This window comes from Schistocerca piceifrons, chromosome 8, assembly GCF_021461385.2.
Source record: "Schistocerca piceifrons isolate TAMUIC-IGC-003096 chromosome 8, iqSchPice1.1, whole genome shotgun sequence".
NCBI classification, from domain to species: Eukaryota; Metazoa; Arthropoda; class Insecta; order Orthoptera; family Acrididae; genus Schistocerca; species Schistocerca piceifrons.
This window is the reverse complement of record NC_060145.1, coordinates 417,313,636-417,327,289: the sequence shown is the minus strand read 5'-3', so window position 1 is coordinate 417,327,289 and position 13,654 is coordinate 417,313,636. Positions and strand designations below refer to the sequence as shown.

General features: G+C 39.2%; 1 protein-coding gene across 1 annotated transcript in view; it reads left to right on the top strand.

Moving 5' to 3' along the window:
- Positions 1 to 13,654, top strand: part of LOC124711240 (PAX-interacting protein 1-like) — a 175,783-nt gene that overhangs the window by 145,943 nt on the left and 16,186 nt on the right. The window contains exons 18-21 of the mRNA XM_047241200.1: positions 712 to 896; positions 1,367 to 1,602; positions 2,827 to 2,995; positions 3,084 to 3,184. Of these exons, the coding sequence (XP_047097156.1) occupies positions 712 to 896; positions 1,367 to 1,602; positions 2,827 to 2,995; positions 3,084 to 3,184 (691 nt within the window). The remainder of the gene's footprint in view (positions 1 to 711; positions 897 to 1,366; positions 1,603 to 2,826; positions 2,996 to 3,083; positions 3,185 to 13,654) is intronic.

The window sequence follows — 13,654 nt, the reverse complement described above, 5'->3', positions numbered from 1 at the left end:
AATATAGTCTCCAGTTTGGTAAGACAGTGGTTTCTATTTTGCAACCAATTGGATGTTACTTTCCAAATATCCCTCATAGTAACACTTGCAAAAGAACACTGCTACTCAAGATTTTAGGACACATTCATCTTCAGGGGCATAAGGATGAGAAAAGTGGAAAGAACGAGCTAATTCTGAGACCAGGTATTGATTGGCATGGATTCGGAATGGCCCCCATTCTTTCAATCATGGCCCATTCTCTCATCTGCTTTTTCTCTGCCATTTAGCACCTGTAGTTAGGAACTTTCCTTGCCTAAGTTCTCTCTAATCCAGTTACTCTTGCTTGATTTAAGAATTATGTAGTCTGTTAAACATCCTGCTTCTCCATTCCTGTCCCCCTCTGTGAACTCCAATCCAACATTTTTATCTGTCCGTTATTTGCCTTTATGTTCTTTGAAGAAGGAAATCAAGATTCTAAAACCTTGCAACTCGCTAATTTTTTGTAAACTGTTCATATTAATTTCCATCGTTGATAATGTCTGTTTTCTCTGTTTTTTTTCTCTGCCTTTTTTTGCTTTGCTTCTATTCTAAATACTTTTGCTTTTGTTTTAAGCTTTTTTACATGGTGCTGCTTAGTTACAAAAATGCACCATTTTATGGATTATTTATAGAGATATTTACATTGATGATAATGGGTTATTTACATATCAGTAATACTGTTATTTGTTTTAGACCAGATGGGCAGAAGTACAAGAAAGCCCGAGAATGGGGCAAACCAGTAGTGAATGTGCAGTGGCTTACAGATATTCTTTTCGGACAATATTCGTGCATTCAGCAACCAGATAATCCAAAATATCAGCAGTTTAACCTTGTAAATCCTTTTCGAGTTGAATATGCTTTAATACCAAATCTGATGGGTGAGTCATAGCAGTTAAAAGCGGTAAAAGTATTTCTTCTAGATTTAATTCCCCATTCATTACTACATTGACATAAAAGTTTTTTACTTAGAAGTAAATCATGTTGTTCAGTGTCTGACATTGGAATAGTTTATACAATGCTGTATATCGTAAATTCAGTAAATATGTATTCTTGGCGTTTCATAAACATTCAGATTTGTTCAGTGGTTCATATACAAGATATTTCAGATAAAAATGTGTGTGTTTTTTACTATATTCTGACATTAATTTTTAACACTAGCTATGGACACAGTAACTACAGCTTTGAATTCATAATAAGTTTTTATAAATTAATAATTTGAATGAAATTACTTTTTGAATTAATTTTTTACAATGTTATGCAAAGAATCTAGGAGTATGGGTTTATGTTATGTGTGTATATATGTTATTTTTTGCAATACTATACATATTTGAATTTATCTAAAATTTAGCTGCATGGAAAATGCCAATCAATATAACACAGGAATCATATGACAAATTGCAAAAAAGTCCACCTAGTCAGCGGAGACATAAACGAGCTCGGCTGGACTGTGAAAATTCTGTGATTCCTCCAGTTGAGGAGGAGCCACTGGGTGAGGTAGCAGTTACAAATCCTGATCCACCACCTCCTGACAAGAGGCCACGCTTCATTCTCTCAGGGTTATCTAATGAAAATGAGGTTACGAAGGTTAGTCCACTTTGTTTATCTGCATGTGAAAATGTGCTTTCATTAGCCTTAATAAAATTATCTGTATGTATTTTCTCTTGATTTGAAAGGTCGCCCTCTCTTCTTTCATTGTTTTCAGGAAGGAAGTTAGTCAACCAAATTATGTTTCTATTGTTAAACCTGTATAAACTTCTACAGTTTCTCATTTGAGATTTTCTTCAGACTACATATATGTATTTTTGCCTTCCGAGCAACTGAGTGACTGAAAAACACCACCTGTTAATGTATTTCGATCATGCTGAAAGTCTTTCCCCAATATGTTAATAGAGTTCTTTTTGGTTCTCTTTTTACATTATGTACTTTGTCAGTTCTATCTGTAGTGTTGGCAAATATGGATCGGATGGCTGTGAATGCCCACCAGAGGTCAAAATCAGTATTCTGCAGATTTTGTAATTATCAAACTGGGTCAGAAGAAAAATGATGTTGAGAAACACGTTAAATCAGAGAAGCACTCAGGTCACTGGCGGGAAAGTGCTGCTGCTTCTCAACAGAAACAATCATTTATTGAAAGCTAAAATAGAGCCAAAAGAAACAGACAAACAGTGAGCATGTCCAAAAAAAAAAAAAAAAGAGAGAGAGAGAGAGAAAAAAGTTGGAAGTGTTTTCAAAAGTCAAAATTCCAGCCAGAAAGCTCCCCAATTACCATCTTTTTATAGCAGGCAATTTCAGGCATACAGTTTGACAATCTTCTAAATTCGTATGTGTTCTAGAGAGGGTAGGTCGGGGAAGGTTAAAACGAAGAGCAAGTCACTCAGAGCCCACCTGTAGCCTGTAGTACAGACAAGGGTATACAGAGGTATTCTTTTCAAACCTAGATGTTTTTTGAAGCTTGCTTTATATGTCCGTGTTTGCTTAGCAGCGAAGTAATTTGAGATCACTGCCTTCTCAGGTTTTATTTGACCCACACATTCCAGTACTGTTGCACCATTGTTATATGGGTGATGCAACATTACTGAAACCTGATTGGGTCAAAACAGAAAAAGAAGAATGTCATTACTGTAAAGAGTGACCTCAAAATACTTTTATTACATCCTTATTTATGTTGTTGTTTGTGAGAATTAAGTATTATGTCATAATATTTGATTTCATGTATCGAGATGTAGCTGCAGTTTTATATGTGTAGTTGAAGCTGTGCTGCACTTCTTTGAGAGACATTTCATTATTGCCAAAATTGTAATTTTACAGAAATTGCTGCAACTAGGATGTGAGAAAGCAACCTCGTGTAAGGATGCAACACATTTGATCATGCCAAATTTAGTGCGAACTTTGAAGCTTATGTGTTGTTTGTCTAGTTGTCAGTATATTGTTTCGGTGGTGTGGGTTCACGACAGTCATGCTCAAAATAAAATTTTGGGTGAGTGCTTGTTTGTAGCTTTTACTGAAATTTACGTATGTTGTATTACAGAATTATTGAAAACCTTACAAGTGTTTTCTTTTTCTAGATGAAAAACCATACATTTTAGATGATCCAGCTTTTGAGAAGAAATTTGATTGTAACATTCCTAAACTTCTCGAAAAACCCAACCGACAGGAACTGTTCAAGGTAAATGGAATGCATATTTTTAAGTGATGAAAGAAAGATATGGATTTATTGGATAAGATTTAAGATCTGTGGCTTTCAGTGACACTTCTGTGGCAGTGCACTTTCTGTTCTGATGAATATTACTGTAATTGCATGATCATTATTCATGTAGTTCCTGTGCATGACTGACTGGATATGTCTGGTCTTGAAATAGTGCACATTCTGCTTTCTTTTTCTGGAACCATTTTTCAGCAATACCTTCCCATACTTCAGTCCTTTGTGGAACTGTGGGCTGTATAGTGATGTAAGGTTGGATGCACACATTGCCATTGAGAAGTGCTTCTCTGCAGTGCACTGAGATGTATGACATGTTGTCACTAAGAAGAGGCGTAGCTGTTGTCATTCTGTGCAGCTGTCATGCTACCACTACTGCTAAGTCAACTGCTGCCCTTCAAAGTTTCTGTTGCATCATAGAGTCTGATGAGGTGCATGCCTTTCTTTTACTTCTCGTACTGTATAAGGAAATCAAAAATTGGAGTTTAAAAGTAAATTCTGGATGTACCAATTTCTAGAAGGAAAAATAGTTAAATGCCAATTTCATATATTGAATGATTACCTTAAGTAGGTCAATGGGAAGTTTTTTCTGTGTTTCTGAATGTCACAGAGGTCCTTTGACATTTTTAGATGTATTTTCAGCATTCTTGCTAACAAGTGGAGAAATTTTCATTAACCTTTAAACACATGTCCTGAATTTGCTGACGATAATACAAAAACAAACTGTGTGTTGCACAGTTTTGTACTTGATCGAAATAAAGGATTTGAAGACAATTGACTCCTTGCAGTTTACATGAATGACAGTCATCATGTGATGATATGTACATTTATTGAATGTTGCTTGACTTTACGATGTTCAAAGTGCTTAAATGTATTTGTTTGCCTGTATAAAGCTTTTTGTGGATTAAGAACATCTGAAGATGGCAATTATTTTCTGAAATTGGTAATATGAATATTTTCTTTGTGCATAAGCAATTGTTTGTGTAGTAAGTTATTATGGCCTACCTCCTTTTTTGTATACCTTGGGTGTGTGATTGGCTGCTATAGTGGGTTGTCTGAATGTCAGAATACCATCACCTATGGTATGGGTTGCAGTCAAGGGGAGAGTGGATTCCTGGTGGATGTCCAAGGAGACATCAAAGAAACAGCGTTATAGAACCATTCCTTTATTACTCAGAGTACACGGATCAAATCATTGTCGGATGCCAGCTCCCACGGGACGTAAACATCTAGTGCCCTGTCGAGGAAGGCAGAGCAGTCAGCACACATTGGCATGCTGACTCAAATGGTACAACAAGGCCACTGACCCATTAGGACAGGAATCTGTGTCAACCACCCAGTTTGAAGCTTTTAGCAGCCCAGACTAGGACAGCCAAGGTGTGTGTGATTGTGCTAGAGACCCTGCACAGCAGAAGTGGCAGCAGAGTCCGCCCAGAGCAGTGGTGTGCAATAAGAAGTTTTCCCACCCAGGTGATGGATGTGTGGCTGCTCATTTCCACAGGGGAACCTGAGACCTCCAGGCTACGACAGCAGCAACTAAGGTAGGTCCTCTAAAATAGGTCCTATGCATGGCCCACCAGTGAGCGTTAAAAGCACAGCATCAAGCTTGGCACCAGCAGCAGTGTCACAGCTAGCAGTGGTGGAGTCAGGGCAGGTAGTCGGCAGACTGCAATACTGTGATTAAAAATTGTGGTTATTGTAAACTCGCTTGAAGCATACTTGTTTTGTTACAGCATTGGTTCTGGTCACATAAGGCACAATAAGTTCATAGCTCAGTTGTGAAGCAACCAGGCCATCAAAGCTGCAGTGGCTCTCTTTCTGCTGAATCAATGCTTTTGCTTGGTGGCAGCATAAACATGGCCCATTTTCTCAGCCGAAGAAAATATCATAGTTTTTCCCAGCTATGCCAAGTACATCAGTTTGCAGTGCAACACTCTTCCCTCATTTAGAACCAGTCACATTACAGCTCATCAGAGTAGAAAACATATCCACTGTGGACAGATCAGACATCATTGTATATTATTGTTCAGTGTGCTGCTTGTGTATTGTTGTACAAAGTGCTTCCACATGTACAATGTGGACACTTAAATGTGGCAGTTTCAGAAAAGGGGGGGGGGGGGGGGGGGGGCTTTGAACTGGGGCTGTGCAAGATACCCCTGAAGGTCAGGCCAGAACTCAAATGTTCATGATCCTTCTAACCTTGGCAAACAGTTGCACAGTAGCCATTACTGAATGCTCTTTGTGTTCCAGTTAGCTTTGTGTTGTATGTTTCTCGTTTTTTAATGAATTGAGAGACTAATCCTGGCCCATGACAGCATAAGAGTACAACCTTCACAACACCAGAATGGATCGGCAATTATGGTTGTTATGCCAGTTCCACTTTTTCAGGAACACAGAATATGGACAGCCAGCCCAGTGATGTGGGCCTCATTTGTACTCTCAACTCCTCAACCATCAGGAGGTCTACTTTCTCTTTTTTGTTTGCATTGTCAGCTGACTGTACCATTGTAGTGTTGGAACATTATTTGTATAGAAACATAAACAGCTTACAAATATGAGCCTCACATGCATACTGCGTGAAGAGTTTGACAGAGCACTGAAAGACCTGAGTCGAAACAAGGCCCCCGGAGTAGACAATATTCCATTGGAACTACTGACGGCCGTGGGAGAGCCAGTCCTGACAAAACTCTACCATCTGGTGAGCAAGATGTATGAAACAGGCGAAATACCCTCAGACTTCAAGAAGAATATAATAATTCCAATCCCAAAGAAAGCAGGTGTTGACAGATGTGAAAATTACCGAACTATCAGCTTAATAAGTCACAGCTGCAAAATACTAACACGAATTCTTTACAGACGAATGGAAAAACTAGTAGAAGCCAACCTCGGGGAAGATCAGTTTGGATTCCGTAGAAACACTGGAACACGTGAGGCAATACTGACCTTATGACTTATCTTAGAAGAAAGATTAAGGAAAGGCAAACCTACGTTTCTAGCATTTGTAGACTTAGAGAAAGCTTTTGACAATGTTGACTGGAATACTCTCTTTCAAATTCTGAAGGTGGCAGGGGTAAAATACAGGGAGCGAAAGGCTATTTACAATTTGTACAGAAACCAGATGGCAGTTATAAGAGTCAAGGGACATGAAAATGAAGCAGTGGTTGGGAAGGGAGTAAGACAGGGTTGTAGCCTCTCCCCGATGTTGTTCAATCTGTATATTGAGCAAGCAGTAAAGGAAACAAAAGAAAAATTCGGAGTAGGTGTTAAAATTCATGGAGAAGAAATAAAAACTTTGAGGTTCGCCGATGACATTGTAATTCTGTCAGAGACAGCAAAGGAATTGGAAGAGCAGTTGAATGGAATGGACAGTGTCTTGAAAGGAGGATATAAGATGAACATCAACAAAAGCAAAACAGGGATAATGGAATGTAGTCTAATTAAGTCGGGTGATGCTGAGGGAATTAGATTAGGAAATGAGGCACTTAAAGTAGTAAAGGAGTTTTGCTATTTGGGGAGCAAAATAACTGATGATGGTTGAAGTAGAGAGGATATAAAATGTAGGCTGGCAATGGCAAGGAAAGCGTTTCTGAAGAAGAGAAATTTGTTAACATCCAGTATTGATTTAAGTGTCAGGAAGTCATTTCTGAAAGTATTCGTATGGAGTGTAGCCATGTATGGAAGTGAAACATGTACAATAAATAGTTTGGACAAGAAGAGAATAGAAGCTTTCGAAATGTGGTGCTACAGAAGAATGCTGAAGATTAGATGGGTAGATCACATAACTAATGAGGAAGTATTGAATAGGATTGGGGAGAAGAGAAGTTTGTGGCACAACTTAACCAGAAGAAGGGATCGGTTGGTAGGACATGTTCTGAGGCATCAAGGGATCACCAATTTAGTATTGGAGGGCAGCGTGGAGGGTAAAAATCGTAGGGGGAGACCAAGAGATGAATACACTAAGCAGATTCAGAAGGATGTAGGTTGCAGTAGGTACTGGGAGATGAAAAAGCTTGCACAGGATAGAGTAGCATGGAGAGCTGCATCAAACCAGTCTCAGGACTGAAGACCACAACAACAACAACAACAATGCATTACCCATTCGAGACCGCAAATCACCTGCAATGTTTTAACTCAAAAGTGTTGACAATATTGCAGTTTCAGAACTATTAGTTCCTTCCTCGTGGAGAAGGGAGGGATAAGTTGGGGATAGTTGAAGAGGAAGGGTAGATCACTCATATCTCAGGATATCAGAGACCCATCTGTAATGAGGAGGGGGTTAGACGATGATGATGATGATAAAATATTTAAAAATCCACAATGGAACAGGAAAAGGCATAGTGCCAAGGCATAAAAAGAAGCAAGAAGTTTTTTAAAAAATGGGGGGGGGGGGGAGTATAATAAGTAGAATATAAGAGAGAAGTAGGACAAATAAAGTCGCTGTAAGGCATTCTCTAGCCGTGTGATAATGCTCTTAAAAGTTTGTAAAGACCGCTTGACTTTTGAAATGTTGGCTCCTGTCTCTGAAATGCAAGCCAGTAGCGTTGGGCGAAGATGAGTCAATCGGTTTGAGTGTCATTGTGATGTTGGAGACATACTTAGTAGTGTTATAGAGCATGTTGCCAATATGTACAGTGTCCAATTTTGACTGCCCATTATAAGAAGGGAAAAAAGTTTGTTAATATGTAAAAAAAGAAAGTAGATGGTTTGAGAAAAGATCTTTAACAATACCAACTATCAGTAATTTGTTTTCAGTTTTAGTGCTGATACAGCTGTAGAAATTTCAACAGGAATTCTATTCTGTAATACAGCTCAGATGTTGTAGAATGTGGGGCTTAGAGACAAAAAAAAAAAAAGCCATGTACGAAGTCCCATATGTCAACCAGTATTGTTATCACTCTCTTACATTTGTTTGAACTTAATTTAAATACCTGTTTCTTGAAAACAGAGAGCTGAACAGAGCAGGCATTTATACCGGGTAGGGGTAGGGGAGGGTGATCATAGGTCAGTTAGATAACATTCTGAAAGTAAAATCGAAGATTCAGACATCCTGAAAGATAAATCGAGGATTCAGACATTCTGAAAGTAAAATCGAAGATTCAGCGGTGATGTATATGTAATTCTCAGTGATATTACTTGAAAATTTAATTCTTGCACCTTTTCTGTTGGCTCTTTGTGCCTAAGAGCATGTTATCCATTGGCAAACAAAAGTATGACCCTTGAAGGATGTTATGCTAATTGATGTTGGAGATGTAGGATCTTCACTTTGAAGCTCTTGATGGGGGTAAAAACATGTCTCCGAAACAGTGCACTGTTTGTATATCCTCTGCGCTGCATGGTTGCTGTCTCTATTTCACATTTTATTGTGAGCATTAATGTCCTAAGTGACAAAGAGAGTTACCATGGTGTTGTTTTTCGAACCTTCCTGAATAGGTATCAAGCAAGGTGACAAATGGGCTCACATTTAACACCTGTTCAGCCATTGTGATTAAATTTTTCCAAGGATTCCCTAATTTCATATGGTTAGTCTTCAGATGGATTCTTTGAGTGGGACACATCTAATTACCTTGCCTAATTATCTTGTCATCAGCAAGACATTCAACTCTCACATCTTTCCTTTTTTTTTCGCTGAGCACAGATCAGTTAATAATGTGTTATTGTTTAGGACCATCACAGTTTTTCCTCTGTTGTGTTTGCTGTCTGTTTTATCTGCCTACATTCCCATTCGTTATTTACATATATAAACATGTACATATAACTAAAAACAAAGATGATGTGACTTACCAAACGAAAGCGCTGCCGGGATTGGAATGACTCCTTACCCTCTCCCTTAAAACCCACGTCCTTTCGTCTTTCCCTCTCCTTCCCTCTTTCCTGATGAGGCAACAGTTTGTTGCAAAAGCTTGAATTTTGTGTGTATGTTTGTGTTTGTTTGTGTGCCTTGACGTACCAGCGCTTTCGTTTGGTAAGTCACATCATCTTTGTTTTTAGTTATATTTTTCCCGCGTGGAATGTTTCCCTCTATTAAACATATACATAATTATATAAAAATTGATGTATGCATTTGTGAAAGTGTATTTTCCACATTTCCTCCTGAACCACTGAACTGATTTCAGCCAGATTTGGTACGCATACTACGTACTGCAAGAGGCAACTATTGGGAGGGCATGAATAGAGTTTGCTTTGATGGGAGGCACTCTCCCATTTCACTCCTTGCCAGTTTTCGGCTGAAGGGTGTAGGTTACCTGTAATCGCCAGTAGGTGCAGTGAAAGAAGATTCAGAATTAGTTATTTATTTCCATTAAAATACAGTTAGCATCTTGACTCATGTTTGGCATCATCTGTCAATGCCCGCTGAGGAATCGCGTCACAAGCAGCCTTCAATCCACGCACGGCAGCTGACACCGCACACTTCAGTCCAGCTGCCCGCTGCACTGGCAGTTCACTGATTGTGTTGGCCGCAGATGTGGCTGTACCATGAATCTACAGCAGTGAGTGATGGCAGCACATATATTGAACTCTCACATTCTGACTTGGGAAGTGCTCGGTCCTCTCCTGCTCATCAGCCTTCTTCGTCATCCCGTGTACCACAATGTTCGTCATCCCTTGTACCACGGTGACTGTTGTCGTGTAGTTTGATGATATTGGTCTGCTGTACAGGTAGGCTCTGTTTAGTCCGCCAGAATGTCAGGAACACTGGTGTCCTGATTCTGGTGGGACAGAAAAACCTCAAGGCCCCCCTATCAGTGACAGAGGCAGCCTGTGATGTTGAACTGTGCAATTGGTAGACAGTGGTGTTGAACTCTGCAGCTGGTGATTATGGCAAGATAGCCATCTCTCCCAGTAATGGCTGTTGTTGTCCGTAGTGTGCAGGAAATCTACAACAGACTTGTGCCGGACATCATTTTGCTATGATCAGGGAATGGAGTGCGAGTGTCACACATGCCATTGATCCGTCTGACTGACTGCCTCACAATCTAAACTGCTGGGATATTTATGGAGCAAAATAGTGACTAATTATTACCTGATGTCATTCATCATGACCTATTACGAAGGTATCAGCAGTTTCCCTTCTGCGGTGCTTGCTTAACATGTTCATTATAGCAAAGAAATGGTTCATAAGAGCTCTAGGTACCATTTGTTGCATTTGCCTTAGCCTTTCTTACTTAACCCGTGTTGCAGTTTCTCATTGCCTTTTGGTACAACCCATTCCAGACGGATCTTGTGTGTGAGTGTCGACTGTGCGTTTGTTATTTTACTCCTTAGGAAAAGATAAACTACGCTAGTGACTGTTAGTACTCCAATTATACTAGTGGTTACTACAGTAATGGTAATTGTGCTCTGTGTTCACCGACGGTGAAAGTTCTGAACATGTCTTAACATTTGATCAACAGCAGTCAGCTCCTTTTATGCATCAATCAATTTGTCTGTGCCCTGTAATACCATAGCATCTGCATTCGGGAAGACGATGGTTGAATCCCACGTCCGGCCATCCTGATTTAGGTTTTCTGTGATTCCCTAAATTGCTCCAGGCAAATGCCGGGATAGTTCCTTTGAAAGGGCATGGCCGACTTCCTTCCCCGTCCTTCCCTAATCCGATGAGGCCAATGACCTTGCTGTTTGGTCTCCTCCCCCAAACAACCCAACCCCAACCCCAACCATAGCATCTAGCGTGTAATTTAGAAAGAAAATATTCTGTATAGGTAAAATGCTGAAGGGATTTTATGGCCTGTTGGGTGTACACAGGAAAGATGTAGGGGCGTCTTTTCTAGTGCATAATTGTAACCTTTTTATATTCATGTTTTTCTGCTGCTTGGTGAGTAGGTTTTTTATCTATACAATTACATTATATTGTCAAAAATTGATTGTTTTCGTTGTAATATTAGACCATGTGGTCATCGTTCCCTCTTGTGCCCCTCTTGTCAGTCTTTGTTGTCATATGTCTTGTTGAAACTGTGTTTTTTTCTAGCTTATGTGCTAGTCACCAAGATTAATCAACACTTTGCGCATACATCTTTTCTAGTGTGTAATTATAACCTTTTTTTATATCCATGTTCTGCCACCGCTTGGTGAGTAGATTTTGTATCTACCCAGTTACATTCTACTATTACCCATGTATGCTTCTTAATTCTAGTATGTGGCACCTCTGCTGGTACTTGAGGAAAGGAATCTATTGCTCCTTGAAAAGGTTTAATTCTATTAATATGGACTAGTGAAGTTCATCCTGGTAATTGTAACTTTACATTTACAGGCGACTTTTCCTCAACCACTTGGCAAGGACACTAAAACTTCATCAAAAACTTTTTTATCTTATTGTTGAGAGTGTAATACTCATTGACCCATACAATACTGTTGCAAATTCCTCTTACTTAATCCTACATGCTCTTGACAGTATAGTGCTTTTGTGTTTTCCTTTTGCCGGACTTCCTTTAGAGTTTTTGCTAACACCTTAACATGTTCACTTTCTTTTCCCAATGTTGGTTGAATAGCATCAAATGGAGAAGGTATTTTGCGTCCATATACCATCTGGTAAGGCGATAATCCTGTTCCTGTATGAGTTTTTGAATAGTGTGCGCAAGTTACATAATATAAATATACATCCCAACCTAGGTGTTGAGAATAGTGTAATGGCTTAGCAACTTAGATATAGTCCTATGAACTCTTTCTGTACGAACATTTGCCTACCGCTGGAATGGGCTTGTACGTAATTTCTTAATGTTCAGTAAGTAACACATCTGCTTAATGAGTTCAGACATGAAATTTGTGCCATGGCCCATAATAATTGTTTGTGGCACCACAAATCTAAGTATCCAGCCATTTATCATAGCATGAGCTCCTTTGCTTGCCTTCTGATCTAGTATTACTATCATTACCAGGTACCTTGAGAAGTGATTGATAATTGTTAACACATACTTGTTACCTGATTGACTCCTGTGAAACAGCCCCAGAATATCTGCGCTCTAGTAGTTTTTATAATTCTATTTTTTGATGGCACAAATCAGCACATTGTGCGCACAGAATACAGTTCTTGACATACCGTTGAACATCAGCGTGTGTTGTTCTCCACCAGAACTGTTCTGCTACTCTTATTCTCTTACCCTCCTGACCCGATAATGCATGATCATTTGCTTTTCGTAGTATTTCTGTCCTCAAAGCTGCTCGAACCCCAACACGCAGTCCACACTTGGTTGATCTACACAAAACCCCATATTGTACATCAAACTGTATCTGTTTGTGGTACACCTGACACTCTGTATCATTAGCTCATGCTCTCTTCAGATGTGTTAGATCAAACGCATATACTTACAATGTTCCAATCTTCCTGCTAAGTGTGTCTGCATTTCTGTGTCTTTAACACCCGTTTTGGGAATCACATCGTATTGAAATTCACACAATTTCAAAGCCCATCTCGTTAGATGATTTGAAGGATCTTTTAGCCCTAGTAGCCATTGTAAAGCTGCATGATCGTTTAATCAATGTGAACTTGTGTCCATGTACATAACGTCTAAAATAAGAGATACTATGTAGAAGAATTTTGTTCGGCCTTATCAGGCTGACGTGATGCATATGCAACTGGGTGTTCATTACTGTAAATGATTTGCCCTGGAATCGCTCCCAAAGCAGTACCACTTGCATCACATGACAATATGAATTCATTTGTGAAATCTGGTAAAATCAAAATTGGATCTGAATAAATTTTGAAATGCTGTCTGGCACTCAGGTGTCCAGCTAAACGTAATTTCGTGAATTTTCTATAGTAATTTGTTAATACAAGGAAAGACTGCAATTGTTTAACTGTATGAGGGACTGAAAAGTCATGTACTGCTGATGTAAGGTGCGGATCTATCCTTACTACATCTTGGCGTATTATATGGCCCAGATAGTTTACTTCTGATTGTGCAAAGTGAGGCTTATCAGTGTTAAGCATAAGTCAAGCCTTTCTCAACCTGCCAAATACCATCTCCAAATGCTGAACATGCTCTTCCAGGCTTTTTGTGAGTATAATTATATTGTCGAGATACATCATGCATTTGTTTGGTTTTTAAAGCTCTGAGGACTCCATGTAATATGAAATGTAGCTGGTGCATTTTTCAGCCCAAAAGGCATCCTACAATATTAGTAGTGACCAGAAGTCATGGTAAGTGCTGTTTTAGAACTATCCTTAGGGTGTACCGTAATTTTATGATACCCACTTCTTAAATTTAGGGATGAAAAAAAACTTGCACTGACCCAAATTATCTAATGTGTCACCTAATATTAGGGATCAGATACGCATCTTTTACTGTCTTTTCATTTAAGAAACTGCAGTCGCAACACATCTGATATTTTCTTGTTCCATCTGGTGACTTCTTACCCACAGTCATCATACTCGCTGACCATGGTCTATCAATATGTTTTATAATCGCATTTGATAACTGCTGATTCACCATGCCCTCTACT